At 42.7% G+C, this 17,122-nt stretch overlaps 1 protein-coding gene across 5 annotated transcripts in view; it reads left to right on the forward strand.

The window, feature by feature from the left end:
- Positions 1–17,122, forward strand: part of COL16A1 (collagen type XVI alpha 1 chain) — a 3,146,845-nt gene that overhangs the window by 3,054,594 nt on the left and 75,129 nt on the right. For all 5 annotated transcript variants that reach the window (XM_044082765.1, XM_044082783.1, XM_044082773.1 and 2 more), the window contains one exon: positions 238–315. In XM_044082765.1, coding sequence (XP_043938700.1) covers positions 238–315 — 78 coding nt within the window. The remainder of the gene's footprint in view (positions 1–237; positions 316–17,122) is intronic.

A 17,122-nucleotide genomic window follows, 5' to 3' on the forward strand; every position in this document is an offset into this window, starting at 1 on the left:
GCAGGTAAGATTCTGTGTCCCCACTCAGGCGATATGACCCATACACTATTCTTAGGTAATCAGAGGAAAAACTGACATGGCAACATTACCGACCGTTTTATTCTTCTTTTGCATTTGACGTACATAAATGTGTTAGCACTGCACATGCAATTCTGAACTGTTCCTTATTTCTTCAACTATTAAATTGTAATTTATATTATATTCATGAATATTTCATTCATTTTTTTTTTCATCCAGGCCAACCTGGAACTAGAGGAGAGAAAGGAGAGAAAGGAGTTGGTATCAAAGGAGAATGTGGAGCACCTGGCTCTCCAGGTAAGTAATAAGTCTAAATCCTGGAAATGCTTTCATTAACCCTGTAATGCAAAGCTGTATGCATGAAGCAACAGGCAGTGTGTGCACATGGATGGGAAATGAGTAAGAAAGTGCTGATACTGCTTGAGCCTATTGTCACCTTCAGCCTGGTTTACATCTTAACATGCAAAGTGCATTCCAACCAAATGCAACAGAACACTTCAAAAGCAGCATGTGTTTCTGCATTATAATACAAATAATTAATAACTGGGTGTGTGTTATGCTGTATTACTCATCATCATCCTCACCAAACTCTTTTTTGCGTTTTCTGCATGAAATCGGGGTATCTTGTCCACTGTTGCCATCCCACTCTCCTGCCTTCCTTGATGCTCATGCCTGACTGTCACAGGTCTACTCCCACACAATCCATCCATCTCTGTGCTGGATGCCCTTGTTTCCTCTTGCCTTCTTCCTCTCTGTCTCAAATCCTCTTCACCAGATTGCCTTCTGCTTTTCTTTGCATGTGTTAGAACCATAATCTGTTCTCTTTGACCTTGTCTGCAATTGGAGCTACTTTGGCTTCTGCTCTTAAGTCCTCATTTCTTCGTCTGTCCCACAGTGTGCATCCTACCACCCTTCTCAGGCACTTCATTTCCATCACCTCTAGCCTCCTCAACTGCTGTGCCTTTACTGCCCAGGTTTCTGTACCGTACAGTAGTACTGGTCGCACCACTGTTTTGTACACCTTACATTTCAGCTTCTTTTACATTCTCCTATCATATACTATGCCTGACAGTCTTAGCCAGTTGGCTGTATCCCCTTTGATTCTAGCTTTGACCTCCTCATTCAGACTTCTCTTCTGCTCAACCACCCCTTCCAGATGCTTGGAGCTGTTAACCTGTTTCACTATTTTCTCTTCTATGTCAATTGTCAGTTTTGTCTGATTCCCCCCATTTAATGCTAAAGAGTAATCATGAAATATGCTCAAATTTTATTTCATTTTTTATTTTATTAATTTAACATTTGTTGACTGGGAATTCCAGCTAGGACAGAGCCTATTTTCAGAGGAGGCCTGGGGAGAAATGCTCCAGACACATGTCTTTGGATTGTGGGAGGAAACCAGAGTACCAAGAGAAACCCACACGAACGCAGGGAGGACATGCAGACTCCGCACAGAATGCACCCCAGCTGAGAATCAAACCAGAGAACCTCTTGCTGTGAGGTGAGAATGTTAATCACTGCACCACTGCGCCACACTGTGAACAATGTTCTGCTTCCGTGGTAAAAGTTGAGTTTATAACACACACCATTACCGTTCTGAAGAAAAGTTGTAGAGTTATAAAAGTTGTAGAGTTAGGCTTTTAGGCTTAGTGTTAGGGAAATAGTTTTACTGTTAGGATTAGCGATAGAGTTTTAAGGATGTGGTAGAATTTTAGAATTATGATTAGAAATGAAGTTTTAGTTATATGGTTATATGTGCAATTCTAGTGAAAGGGTCAAAACTCTAGGGTTACAATACAAGGTTTAGAGCTAGGATTAGAGTTTTACAGTTAGGATTAGGGATAGAATTTTAGGGTTAATGAAGATATAGGGTAAAAGGGACAGAATTTTAGGGTTAGCGATAGAGTTTTAGGTTTAGGGTTAGACTTACTAGATTTAAATGTCACTGTTAACTCATAGTATTTGAGTGTAACCATGCAATCACATTATTTCCATATTATATTCAGACTCTTACAGAACTTTTTTTTTGTATTAGTGCAACGTCAAGTACTTTTCCATAGTCTTCCAGCACTCAATATTAACTATATATATATATATATAAAATGGCCAGCTGTATGGCTAACGTACTTATAGTGCTCTGCTCTTGCACTTCCCAATTTATTTTTATTTCTTTTCTATTTCTTGATTTCACTACACTGGTTGATGACTTGGACTATATGCAACACTCATGTTTTACGATGCTCAGCTAGTAACGTCTTCCTGTAGTGCGTTGGATTTCCTGTAGTGCATTGGATTTTGCGGATAATGTTCTTTATTTTGTGTATATTACATATTCCATACCTCTGTGTTGTGTAGTTGAATTTTTAGAAGATTGTCTGACAGCGTTTTCATACTTTGTTGAATTAGTGAAATGTTAGCTATTACTGAGGCATAGGTAAAAGACAAGCACTGCTGTTCGACAAGCCTAAACAATTATGCAGAATTTGTACGTAACAGAGCAACACAATTTGTGGTTCGATGAATAAGAATTAAAAGTAAGAAAAGACATACATCTTTAAGCAACAATAATTACCAAAAGCAATCAAGCTACAGACATAGAACTATAGTGGGTATACATCCAACTGTAACTCAGACATCCCCCAAAACTCTTTTCATATGTAATATATGATGGTCTTCATGTTTCACTGTTGTAGTCATCACACTTGGGTTTATCTGCCTGCAGCTAGCCCTCAGCCGGCCCAAATACCAGAGACCTAGTATTTCTGTGTCGGTTGCTGTCACTCCAGGTCTGATGTCAGGTTGTCAGGGGTATAAAAACAGGCAGCCGACACCATTACATCAGTCTTTCTTGCCAAGGAGCCCGAAGCAGAAGCAGTTTGCACGAGTGCCAGTCGGCCGCTACCTGAGTTTTTGTTTCTTCTAAAGCTAAGTAGCCCGTTTGGGATCCTTTTTTCTTGTTCTAACCAATATCAGAAAAAGTTAATTGTCTTGCCTGTGGAAAGCAAATACCACACCAAGATTTCCATTCTTACTGCATCAGCTGTTTAGGCCCTGACCACGACGTACCTCGCTGTCAGTTTTGTGCCTGGTTCAACGCCCAAACTCTTCATCGTCGGGCCCTTATTGTTGATAAATACTTTCGTTCTCGATCTCCGTATTCCAAAATGGCTTTGGTAAGCCATCCGACTACAGATCATCTGAAAAAACATAAGAATAAAGGCAGAGAGAGAGACCGCACAGGTCCAAAGCTGCCGACACTTCCGTTAAGCTAGTTGCCAGTTCGCCGGTATTCAGTGAGGCACTTTCGCAGCCCCTGATGCCCGCTTCAGTGGATTCGCAGGCCTCTAACGAGACCCGTTTAGAGTCCGGTATGCTGCGAGACGCTTCTTTGACTACTGAACCTGTGGACATCTCTACCTTGGATGTGTCTGGAGCTGCTGAGCAGGCACTGGCTTCTGAGGAAGTTCTTCGCACTACTGATACTCGACACAAACCGACGACTTCTTTTGCGTCTTCAGGTCTGTCTAACTCTACTGAGTTTCTAAGGCCAAGAGTACACGCTACGCCTAAAAAACGATGACCAAAGCTCATGCACCTGCTCCCTTGGCACAACATCAAATGCTTAAAATGGCAGAAGACCTTATATTGATTAGGGGAAGTCAGCCTTCCCCTGCTAAGAGAAAAAGAGACCTGTCCCTAGCAGCTTCAACAGACCAAGAGTCCAGTGACTCTGAGGTATCTGATTATGAAGACATGCCCTTATCTGCTTATGAGGATTCAGATGCAGAGGAATCCATTCCCTCTGCGTCTCCTCCAGATGATTGTTCCTTTGGGGAAACCTTACATACTTTAAGAGAGCATTTCCTGTGGGAATGCCAAGACTATCCTCAGTCCAAAAAGAGACTCAGAGAATTTCTAGATTTGCCACAACATAGGCCTTTAGCAATACCCCCAGTCCTGGATGTTGTGGGTGATGTCTTCATGGAATCAAGTTTAACTCCTGATACTTTACCCCCTGCTCCTAGGAAACCAGACAGGTACTACAGAGTACCTGACTCTCACAAATTCCTTTTCAAAAATCCTACTGCTGACCCAGAGGTCATCTCCCAGGGGTCTAAAGGTATCAAAGCAACTACAGCTAAGAATCACATCCCTTCGGACAGGGATTCCAGAGCTTTAGACAGATGGGGTAAGAAAGTATATACCTCTGTAACTCTTGCCATCGGGGCTTTGAATTGCCAGTTTCACATGCTGAAGGGAACTTATTAAGCAAAAAATAGCTACCTTTACAGACTGTGCAGAAAATAAAGAATTGCAAGAGCTTATGCATTCTGCAGGCCAAGTCAGCAAACATACATTGCAGTGTGGCTTTGGCACCCTAGAAGTATCTTGCAGGGCAGCAGTCAATGGTTCTGTACTGAGAAAACATGCTTGGCTTAAGGAGCAGACCTTGCCAGACCATGTCAAATCAAAATTATTAGACGCTCCTTTGAACAAGGACAACTGTTTGGCACCAAAGCAGAAAAGGTTCTTAAAAAGATGGAAGAAAAAGCTAAATCTATGCAGACAGTCAAAGAATTCTTGCAACTACAGCCTCCTAGATTCAGTAGGCATTGCCCCTCGAAACATTGGTCCTTTCCAGCCCCCTCAAGGCCATCTCAAACTAGACCCAGGGGAAAAAGACCCCCCAGACTACAGTCTCAGGGTATACAGCAGGGGTACAAAATGTACTTCTACTCGCTGCCAACCCCAAAAGGGTTCCCAGACCTTCCGCCAAATCAGTGGGCAGAGGCACAAAACCAAGTTCAATCCCTGCTTTCTATAAGGGCAATTCAAACTGTTCCTGCAGAACAGATAGGTCAAGGATTCTATTCCAGACTTTTCCTGGTACCCAGAAAAGAGGGCACCTGGTGCCACATCCTAGATCTTTCAATCCTAAACACCTTTCTGGTGGTACAAAAATTAAAAATGCTCACCCTGCAGCAGCTTCTACATGTTCTAGCCAAAGATAACTGGTTAGTCACCCTAGACTTAAAAGAAGCCTATCTGCACATCCCTTTAAGGGACTCATGCAGGAAATATCTATGCACTTCCCTTTGGCTTATCCACTGCTCCCAGAGTATTCACAAAATGCCTGGCTCCAGCCATTGCTTACTGCAGACAAAGAAATATTCAAATTTACCTGTACTTGGACAACTGCCTGATTCAGGTAGACAGTCAGGAAATGCTGTTGCAGCATCTGACATTTGTAAAAAACCTTCTAACCTCCCTGGGGTACACCATCAATGAAAATAAATCAAAACTAGTCCCCAGTAAAAAGATTGTATTCCTGGGAGCAAGCTTGGACACAGCATCCCAGATGGCATTCCTCACTCCAGAAAAACAAGCCTATCTGACAGACTACTTTTCTCAAATGACCACCAGAACTCCGCTCTCTGCAAGGAAAATCCTTCAGACCGTAGGGTTCATGGCCTCATGCATCCTACTAATTCCATATGCCAGACTACATATGAGTAAACTTCAGTGGTACTTAAAAATTCTTTGGTGCCAACATTCTCAGGACCTGGAAACCATCATTCCTATCATACCCTGTCTAAGGACAGAGTTTCTTTGGTGGGCAGAAGCATATAACTGCAACAAGAGACTGCCCTTTACTCAACCCCATGCTGCCCAGACCCTAGCCAACGATGCATCAGACTATGCCTGGGGGGCACACATGGACGGCAAGTGCATTCAGGGCCACTGGAGCCCAAGTCAAATTCATCTGCACATCAACCAAAAAGAGATGCTAGCTGTGCAGCATGCTCTAAGCTTTCAGATCCCTACTCTCACCGGGACACCTGCTAATAAAAACAGACAGCACCAAAGTTATGTGGTACATCAGCAACCAGGGGGGAACCCACTCTTACCCACTTTGCAGGCTAGCCATGACCTGTGAAACATGGCCTTGGACATGCAGGTCCATCTGAAGCTCAATTCCTGCCAGGCAAACAAAGTCACTGAGAGATGACTTAAGCAGAAATCTCCTAGACCCACACGAGTGGCAATTAGAGCCCATCACTTTCAGCCTTCTGATTCAGAAATGGGGGACCCAAGAGGTGGATATCTTTGCCTCCCCCTGCAATCACCAGCTCAGCAAATTCTGCATCAGGACACCTCACAGCAGGGCCTGGAATGTGGATGCCCTATCCTTCCAGTGGGTAAATCTCTCAATCTATGCCTTCCCCCTCTGCCTCTTCTCTCAAGAGTATTGCTCAGTATAAGACAGGACAGACCAAGGACAATTCTGATTGCCATGGACTGGCCACACCAGCACTGGTACCCACTCCTGTGCAGCCTGTCACCAAGGCCACCCTGGCACCTACCACAGAACCCCACCCTGCTCTCTCAGTGGGGGGGGGCATATCTTGCATCCACAACTGCAAATCCTAAATCTTGCAGCCTGGCTTATTCCTTGAATCCTCCCCCAGTAACCAGCCTAAGCAAGCAGGTGCTGGACGTCATTCATGAAGCCAGAAGACCCAGTACAAGGAAATCCTATCCTGATAAGTGGAAAAGTTACTGCTCCAGAGTCTGTCTAAAGGAGAAGACACAACTCTGCCCTCCCTACCTCTAATCCTGGATTACTTATCAAATCTACTCCACAGAGGCCTGTCCTTTTCCTCCATTAAGATCCATGCCTCTGCCATCACGGCTCATTACAACTCTGAGCCACCCCTATTCTCTCACCGTCTCATCAAGCAGTTCCTGAAGGGGGCAAATAACTTAAGGTCACCAAGGAGAGCACCCACCCTTGCTTGAGACCTTAACTTTGTGCTGGAACAGCTCACAATACCCCCTTTTGAGCCTGCAATGTCAGCAGACTTAAAATTCCTCTCTTGGAAAACAGCATTGCTCCAGGCCATCACTTCAGTGAGAAGAGTGTCTGAGCAGCAAGAACTTATGGCAGTGGAACCCTTCATTATTTTTCATGCTAACAGGGTTTCCCTCAGGACTAATCCTTTCTTTATGCCCAAAGTTGTGTCCAGCATGGCTATAAACCAATCTATCCATTTGCCAACCTTCTTTCCTAATCCTTAGAATAAAGGGGAAAGGATCCTGCATTCCTTGGATGTGCACAGACAGCTCAGATTCTACCTAGATAGGACTAAGCCCTTCAGGAAATCTGAACAGTTATTACTCAGTTTTGCACCAGGGGCAGAGGGCAAGGCCATTTCAAAACAGACAATTTCCAAATGGATAGCACACTGCATCCATTTCTGCTACAAACACCATGGGAAACCAACCCCACAGGGGGTCGGAACACATTCCACTAGGGCAACTTCGACCTCTACAGTATTCCTCAGAGGAGTCCCTACCAGGGACATTCTGGAGACTGCTACCTCGAGTTCTATACACACATTCACCAAGCATTACCACCTGCCTATATTTTCCAAATCCAGGGCGGGTTTTGCAACTGCAGTCCTGCAGGGCATTCTAGCCAGCCCAAACACTTATTGACTGCCTCCACCTTTTCTACAACTTTGGGAATTAACCCAAGTGTGATGACTGCAACAGTGAAACACAAAGAACATAGTACAGTTGTGTACACTTACCATAAATGCAGATGTTTGAGTGTATTCACTGTTGCAGTCCTGGTTTCCCGCCCTCCAGCCTCCTGCTCTCTCTCTCTCTCTCTCTCTCTCTCTCCTTTCTGTGTATACTACTCACCCCTTGCAGGGGTTTTGGTATTGGTATTTACTTTTTACTGGTGGTGATTTTTCCACCATAGCTTAGCTCCCTATTGGGGGGCTCCTGACATTTGGAGCAAGAAAAACTGATGCAATGGCATTGGCTGCCTGTTTTTATACCCCTGACGACCTGACGTCAGACCTGGAGTGACAGCAGCCGATGCAGGAATACTACGTCTCTGGTATTTGGCCGACTGAGGGCTACCTGCAGGCGGATAACCCAAGTGTGATGACTGCAACAGTGAATACACTCGAACATCTTCATTTATGGTAAGTGTACACAACTGTACTTTCCTCCTCTTCCTCGGTGTAGCTTGAAAAGTAAACACAGAAATCCAAAAATGTATTTATTTTATTTATTTATTTGCAGTTTGTTTCCCAGGATAGTCCATTGGGCCACGAGGAGCCCATTTTCAATGGAGTCCTGGGGAGAAAAGCTCCAGAAAAATACAATGCAGGCGAATGCATACAAAAAGGATCAAAGTACCTAAAACATACAAGATGTATGTATAGATATATATATATATATATATATATATATATATATATATATATATATATATATATATATATGTGTGTGTGTATATATATATATATATATATATATATATATATATATATATATATATATATATATATATATATACATACAGAATATATGCGTACAGAAATACAAAGTATACAAATAAAGCAAAAATGATCATTAATAGGAGCAAACTGGTGCAATACAAAGAAGAAATTTCTTCAAAACAATCAAGTTCATAAGAGTTGTCTTAGTTACACAAATTATATCTTTATTGATAATTTCTACATTATCCAAAAGTTAAGCAAATTCCTACAATTTAATGAAGGCATAAAACTGTAGGAGGCTGCTTTACAGATGCTTTGGTTTCTAGAGGGTTACTAGAGTATAAGAAGATTATCTAGGATGAGTGCAAGAGCGTATCCATTGTGAGGTTCGGTGGGAGTGAAGTAAGGTTTTGAAAGAAGAGAGGCTGCTCGTGGTACGGATGAGGGGCAGAAGTGAATTCCAATGGCGTGCAAAAGAGAAAGACATTAAATGTTTGCCTGCTGGGTGTGCAGGTTTATGTAGTTCAACTAGATTTTGGGAATTAGATCTGAGAAGTCTATCAGGTAGATGCATTTTAAAGGTAGAGAGGCAAGGGAGGGATAGAGAGAGGGGCTAAAAATAAGTTTGTGTACTTGGACAAGTTGAGTATAGACGAGGGGATTGGGCAGCTCAAGCCAATTAAGTTGATGTAGGGCAGTACAATGCTGGGATGTGGATATGTGGCCAGTTGCAAATTTTGACATTTTATTGTAGCAAGAAGAGAGTTTTGTTTTGAGGGAAGATTGTAGGTTGGTGAGGATAGAGGCACCATATAGGAGGGATGGGATAAGATATGTGTTAGCTATATATATATATATATATATATATATATATATATATATATATATATATATATATATATATATACAGAATATATGCATACAGAAATACAAAGTATACAAATAAAGCAAAAATGATCATTAATAGGAGCAAACTGGTGCAATACAAAGAAGAAATTTCTTCAAAACAATCAAGTTCATAAGAGTTGTCTTAGTTACACAAATTATATCTTTATTGATAATTTCTACATTATCCAAAAGTTAAGCAAATTCCTACAATTTAATGAAGGTATAAAACTGTAGGAGGCTGATTTATAGATGCTTTGGTTTCTAGAGGGTTACTAGAGTATAAGAAGATTATCTAGGACGAGTGCAAGAGCGTATCCATTGTGAGGTTCGGTGGGAGTGAAGTAAGGTTTTGAAAGAAGAGAGGCTGCTCGTGGTACGGATGAGGGGCAGAAGTGAATTCCAATGGCGTGCAAAAGAGAAAGACATTAAATGTTTGCCTGCTGGGTGTGCAGGTTTATATAGTTCGACTAGATTTTGGGAATTAGATCTGAGAAGTCTATCAGGTAGATGCATTTTAAAGGTAGAGGCAAGGGAGGGATAGAGAGAGGGGCTAAAAATAAGTTTGTGTACTTGGAGAAGTTGAGTATAGACGAGGGGATTGGGCAGCTCAAGCCAATTAAGTTGATGTAGGGCAGTACAATGCTGGGATGTGGATCTGTGGCCAGTTGCAAATTTTGACATTTTATTGTAGCAAGAAGAGAGTTTTGTTTTGAGGGAAGATTGTAGGTTGGTGAGGATAGAGGCACCATATAGGAGGGATGGGATAAGATATGTGTTAGCTAGGGTGAATCTGGTGGAGGGAGAGATATAACAATTGTGGCGGTAGAGCGATATAACAATCGTGGCGGTAGAGAGATATAACAATCGTGGTGGTAGAGAGATATAACAATTGTGGCAGTAGAGAGATATAACAATCGTGGCGGTAGAGAGATATAACAATCGTGGCAGTAGAGAGATATAACAATTGTGGCGGTAGAGAGATATAACAATCGTGGCGGTAGAGAGATATAACAATCGTGGCGGTAGAGAGATATAACAATCGTGGCGGTAGAGAGATATAACAATCGTGGCGGTAGAGCATGCAAATTTTCTCATGTGTTTTTCTGATGTTTACTTATAAATGGTTATCCAGCTTTAGCTGATTGTCAATGAGGACTCCTAGTAGTTTAGAACTGGGAACTATTTCGAGAGGAGTGTTGTTTTGACTGGTGATTAAGTATGAGTTTTTATCTAGGGTAGTGGTTTTGGAAGTGGTAAATATCATGAGTTTAGTTTTGGTTGCATTGAGTGCTAGATGATTGTCTAGCATCCAGTGTTCAGTGGAAGAGAAGGCATCTTGGGTTAGTTTAGTTAAAGAGCAGATAGAGGAGGTGGAGGAGATTATAGTGGAGTCATTGGCGTATTGAATGAGGCTGGCATTAGGTATGGCTGGTAGAAGTAATTTATGAATATACTGAATAGAAGGGGGCCTAGAATTGAACCTTGGGGGTGTTTAGGAAAAAGGAGGTGACTCTTTTTCCATCTGACTGCTTGTTGCCTATTTGAAAGGTAACTGGTAAACCAGTTGATAGTGAAATGGGACGGGTTAAGTTTGGAGAGTTTAGTGAGAAGAAGATTATGAGAGATGGTGTTGAATGCCATAGAAAGGTCAAGGAGGAGGGTGGACATGATATGACCAGAGTCATGGGCTTTATTAACAGTTTCTAGGAAGGAGAGAATAGCTGTGGTGGTGCTATGGCCAGGTTTGAATCCATGCTCTGTGGGAGTAAGAAGATGGTTGTTTGTAAGATAGGGAAATAGTTGCAGATGGATGCATTTTTTGAGTAGTTTTGAAATGGGGGATAAGATGGCAAATCATCTAAAGTTAGAGATATTATTGTTGCCACCTTTGCAAAGTGGAATAATAGAGGCCTTTTTCCAGAGCTGGGGAACATGGCATTCTGAAATAGAATGATTTATTAGAATGCAGATAGGGAGGGCAGTGACTGCTGCAGATGCTTTTAAGAAGTAGGAGGGTATATCATCAGGGGCATCAGAACCAGGCTTCAATGTTAGAAGTTTTTTATTGTAGATATAGGGATGGGGTTTGTGGAGAAGGGGGAGGTTGGGGATGGGAGATACTAGGGGAGGAAGGGATAGGTGGGGGTGAGGGTAGGGAAGCTGAATTTATGGGAAAGGATGTTGTTAATTTAGCTATGGAATCGATAAAGAAAGAGTTAAATTGGCTTGGCTAAGTCTAAGTCAGAGGAGTTTGAGTTAGGGGAAGGTTCATAGGAAGGTACTAGGCTATTGGGCCTAGGGCCTATATAAGCCTAGCCAAAAAGGTACCCTGGCTTTCATCACCCAAGAAAATAATTTTCCAGAGCCCCTGTCGAGCAGAGCCACAGAAGTGATCCCCGGGGTGAATTTCCTATTTCCCATCCAATCATCAAGATGTTTCTTGAAGAGTGCTAATGAGGAGCTTTGTTTGATATAGATAGGTAGTTTGTTCCAGAGTATGGGAAGTCTCTGGGACAGGAATCTATCCCTCCAGCATGTTCTGTTTATTGTGGTGACAAGGTTTAGGTCCCTAGAGCATGTAGCATGGAGGGATTGGGATTTCTTTAAGTGGAGCATGTTCAACAGCTCTGGGTTTGACATAGCTTTGTATGTCGGGCAGAGATCACCTCTGAGTAGGCGATATGCAATGGAGTAAAGCTAGAGTTTTTTGAGACGGTCTGTGTAGGGCATCTGTTTGAGGCCGGTAATCCTCTTTGTGAGGTATTTATGCGGCCTTTCCAGTTGTTGTAGATGTGTTGTGAGGTACATAACAAAAGGGGCATTATACTCTATAATGGGTCTAATGAGTGATGAGTAGAGGGGAACAATTACCTCTTTTTTCCTGGATGATAAACCTTTTGTGATGAGGTGTGCCACATAGAAGGATTTCCTGACTACTGTGGTGATGTGATTATCAAAGGAGAGACTACTGTCCATCTATGTCCCAAGGTCTCTTATCGCACGTTCAGTGTTAAGTAGACTACCACCTATGTGGTAGTTCATTGGGTACAGAGATTTTACCAAAAGGGATGACAATGCATGTTTTGGCATTAAGCTTGAGGCCATGGCTTTGACACCAAGCATCTGTCTCAGTGAGGCCCTTTTGTAGGATGTCCACATTGTTAGGAGTTTTGATTATGGCTCCTAGTTTGCAGTCATCTGCAAACTTCATTAGCCAAGGACCTTCTGTGTTAGCCTGTACTTCAGAGAAGTAGATACCAAACAGGAGAGGTCCAAGGAATGAACCCTGTGGTACTCCACTTGTCACTGGTCTGAAGTCGGATATGGGGTCTGCTACTTTCACAGTGTGGGTTCTGTCAGTGAGCCAGTTGGCAAGCCATCTTGTGACATAGGCAGTTATACCTAGTTTAGTGAGTTTATCTATAATTCCAGAGTGGGGGATGGTGTTGAAAGCCCTGGCGAGATCTGGATAGGCTGTGTAAACCACCTTACCCTCATCTACGGCTTTGGTGACTGCTTCAAAGAAGTGTATCAGGTTTAGGAGACATGAACTGCCTTTTACAAACCCAAACTGGGTGGTGTCCAGAGTTTGGAGATTACCAATGTCTTCGTTTATAAGTTCTATGATGATACATTCCATGGCCCTGCAGACCAGGCTTGTCAGGCTAATGGGGTGGTTGTTCCCAAGGTCCATGGTGGATTCCCCTTTGTGGAGTGGGATAACCATCACTGTGCGTGATTCAATGGCACAAAGCCTGAGGTGACACTATGATTGAACATGGTACTTAGGTGGGGTGCCAGTTCATTCTGTAGTTCGAGTAGAATGCAGCCTGGGATGTTGTCAGGTCCCATGGATGCTGTTTTCTTGGCTTTGGAGAGAGTGGTTTTTACCTGTGCAGCTATGATTACAGGAACTTTGCATTCTTCTGGTATAGAGATGGGCCCTTTAGGGGCTGAGAGGGGGGTAAAGTTAGCACTGAACCTATCTGTCAGGATGTTGGCAATATCAGTTGGTTCTGTATATTTAGTGCCATTGTGCTGTAACTCAGAGCAGATCTGAGTGTTGCCACTAAGATTCTTGACATAGCTATAGAATGCTTTGTGGTTGTCTTTAGAAACAGTGTCAGTTTTGTTTTTGTAACTAGCTTTGAAGGATTTTATGAGGGATCTCAGCTTCTTACCGAGGCTGACCAGGGAGTTCCTCCAATCATGGGATTTTACTCTTTTTTGCAGCAGTTTCTTTCTTCTGTTGTAGAGTTTGTTTATGGCAGGGGACCACCAGGTTGGCTTTGTTTATTTGGAGGATAGCATCTTGGTTCTGCCAGAGATCCATGCAGTAGTGAAGTGCTTATAAAGTGCATTTGTGTAGGATTCAGCAGTCATACCTCTAATGTCCATCAGGTTGGGTGTCATGAAGTTTGCCACTTCTGTCTTAAGAAGAGTGAAGTTAGCTTTGGAGAATTTTTTTACGGTGGTTTCCCTAATGGGGGATGGGGGCGGGATGTGGATGTCTAGGGAGATTAGCCTGTGGTTGGATATGACTAACAAGGAACTGACCTCTGGTGTGGAACACTGGTTGCTCATGTTGGTAATGACCAGGTCTAGGATATTGCTGTCCCTGGTGGGGGTGTGGATAAGTTGATCCAAGGCAGTGGAATTTATGAATTCCAGAAAACGTTGAGCAAAAGAGTTGGTACATGAGTAGTTTTCCCAGTTAATGGTGGGGTAGTTGAAATCGCCCATTATTAGGGTGTTTGGTTGAACCCTAATATTTTCCAGTATATCAAGAAAAGAGGAGTGGGAATCCTGGGGCATGGTGGGGAATCTGTATAAGCTACAATTTGGATTGCAGTCTTGCCCAGAGTTAGTTGCACTTGGATAACCTCGGATGCATTATGCTGAGCAACTAGTCTGGAGGTATGGATATCCTTAGTGAATATGGACACACCTCCACCTTTGGTGTTCTGGTCCAGGTTACATGGCCAAAAAGTGTGGTATGAGTTATAGCCTGGTAGTGCAGGGGTGCTCTCTGGAGCCTTGAACCAGGTCTCTGCCACTGCACAGATGTCAATGCTCTCCATTTTAAGGAGTGGCTCGAGTGAGTGCATTTTGAGGTTTAGACTTCTAGCATTGAGTAGCATTACCCTCAGATTTTGCTTGCTTTTACCTGTTACGATGGTGAATTTGTCATTTGAACCTTGCCTAAAACTATAGGGGTGGCAAGAGCCTTAGCCAGTATCCGGAATCCGAAGGGCAACAGGTGCAGGCCATCTCTGGCAAAGCATCGTGGTCTGTTGATCATGTCATCCCAGGCAGACAGATACTGGATCCCATTAGAATGAAAGTTTTCTTTTTTACCAGTGTTCAAGAGAGAAGAGATTCCTTATCAGAATTTATTAGGGTTGCTATTATGGTTGGTTTGAAGTGTAGAGAAATATGCTTTACCGTATGAGATGATAAGTTTGTTTACTTCATTTCAAAGTGTTTTGTAGTCATTTAGGGAGATGTTAGATTTATTTTTGAGGTAGTGTTTCCAAGCCTTATCTCAGAGTCTCATAGTAGCGAAGGTATTTTTTGGTTAGTCGTGGGACAGGATTGCTTTTTATGCATTTTGTTTTCAGGGGGGCAAAGGAGTCTAGAAGGGTTAAGAAGTTTGAGTTAAAGTACGCAACAACATTTTCAAAGAGAAGGGTCTTAAGTAGGCTTAAGGTAATTCTTTTGAGTCCATCCGAGAATATGCTGGAGTTAAAAGTTTTTTAGGCAGCAAATGGAGGCATATGTATGATTTAGTTTTAAGGAGGAGGGAAGACGGTGGGCAAAAGTGGGGAATTGGTCGCCTAAAGGGTCAGAAAGATTGCCACTATTGGAGATAAAATGAGGATGGGATACTAGAATACAGTTTAGTATGCTTCCGGTTTGGAAGTCCTTGGAGGGCCTAGTTGTTGAACTGATAAATATTGAAAAATATACTCAAAAAGGTCATACGTCAATGATATAATGTAGATGACTGTAAACTGGGCACAATCATAGTCCCCCTGTGGTGTTAACATAGTATAGAAAGGGCTGACACAGACAAATGATTGGTGCCAAACTCACAGACTAAAACTTAATACAAAAAATGCCTCGTTATCCCCTTTGCCGAGGAAGCAGCCCCTGCTAACTATGATTTAGGTAGCACCCCTCTAACCTCAAACTCAGAGGTGCGAGACTTGGGAACACAGGTTGATAGTAATCTAAAGTTTGATCACTATGTGCCTGTAGTGGTAAGAAAAGCTTTCTACATTGTACATCTCATAAATTAGGACATTGCATCCAATACCAGGGAGATTATATGTCTGCTGTACTCGACCCTTATCCGACTGCTAATTGAGTACAATGCTCCCTTCTCTATGTACCTCACCAGACACCTGCAGCAACTGGAGAGACCACAGAGGTTTTTTGCCAAGAGAATTCAAAACCTCCAAAACATGACATACCTGGAAACACTGAAAGCCCTGTCACTGTACTCTTTATAATACAGGCTTTTGAGAGATGACCTGTGCCTGGCCTAAAGAGCAATCTTGGACCCTGCCCTAATGGAAATGCTGCACATCCAAAAATCAAATGGGACAAGAATAACTCACTCCAGGGATCTCAACCTAGCCTGTGACATCAACAAAACATGCTGGAGAGACAGATATAATCTCCAAGTGATCACCAGAATATGCTGAACAGACAGATATATGTCCCAGCGAGTAACAGAACATGTTGGAGAAACAGATATATCTCCCAGTGATCACCCGAACATGCTGGAGAGACAGATATATCTCCCAGCAATCAACAGAACATGCTGGAGAGACAGATATATCTCGCAGCGATCACCAGAACATGCTGGAGAGACAGATACATCTCCCAGCAATTACCAGAACATGCTGGAGAGACAGATACATCTCCCAGCAATTACCAGAACATGCTGGAGAGACAGGTATATCTCCCAGCAATCACCACTCCTCTAAAATAAGCTCCCACTCCACATTATCCAGGGCTGCTCAATTACCCTATTTAAGCACAACCATGACAACTGGATAGGTGACTGTAAATTCACCCAGAGGGGTGGCAACCATGTCCCTCATGGACAGGAGCAGTCAGTGCTGATCACAGAATTGCTTTGGTAATGATGACCATCTAACTGTGGTCAAAAAGGGTACTCAGGGTGTTACACAGCTAGGCTTTTAAAGGCCATAGGGCCATTAGCCTAGTCATCTGCTATGAACCTATAGACTTGCAGGGATGCAAACATCCATGCTAAAATGAGACTTCAGCTTCTCAAATCTCAGTATTTGTTATCTCGTAACCTTCTACTCACATGAAATCAACCGTTATATTCCATCTTACTTCGTGTCTTCTTGGTGGCTTTTGATATCATGGGTGATGGTATCTGATTATGCACATTACATCACATGATGACCTTTCTGGTAGTTTCCCCACTATCATTCGGGCTGCAAACAGTGGGTAATGTGAGGGCGCAGATTCCTCTACAACTCATCCATTGGGGTATAGGGCATGTAGGGTGCTGCAGGCTTCAGTGTTGGCAGCATTGTTTTTCAGAGTGTCCATATAGCCAATGAGGGAGACCCCACAAGTCACAGGTATGTATTTTCAGCCATATCCTAATGAAATTCAGCTTTACCTCTCCTATACTCTGGAGTCAGAGTACGAGATCTTACTGTTCTTAAGGAATAATGAGTTTATCCTTCAATGGATGTCAGAAAGCTTATCAAAGTGCTTTGTGACAAAGGCTGGGCAACGTTGGTTTACACGACTGTACTGGCCATTTCTACTTCAGTGGATGTCAGAAAGCTTATCGAAGCTCCTTGTGACAAAGGCTGAGGCAATTTTGGTTTAAACAACTGTACTGGCCATTTCACTTCAGTGGATGT

Source organism: Protopterus annectens, chromosome 1.part1, assembly GCF_019279795.1.
Source record: "Protopterus annectens isolate FY-2018-M chromosome 1.part1, PAN1.0, whole genome shotgun sequence".
Taxonomy (NCBI): domain Eukaryota; kingdom Metazoa; phylum Chordata; order Ceratodontiformes; family Protopteridae; genus Protopterus; species Protopterus annectens.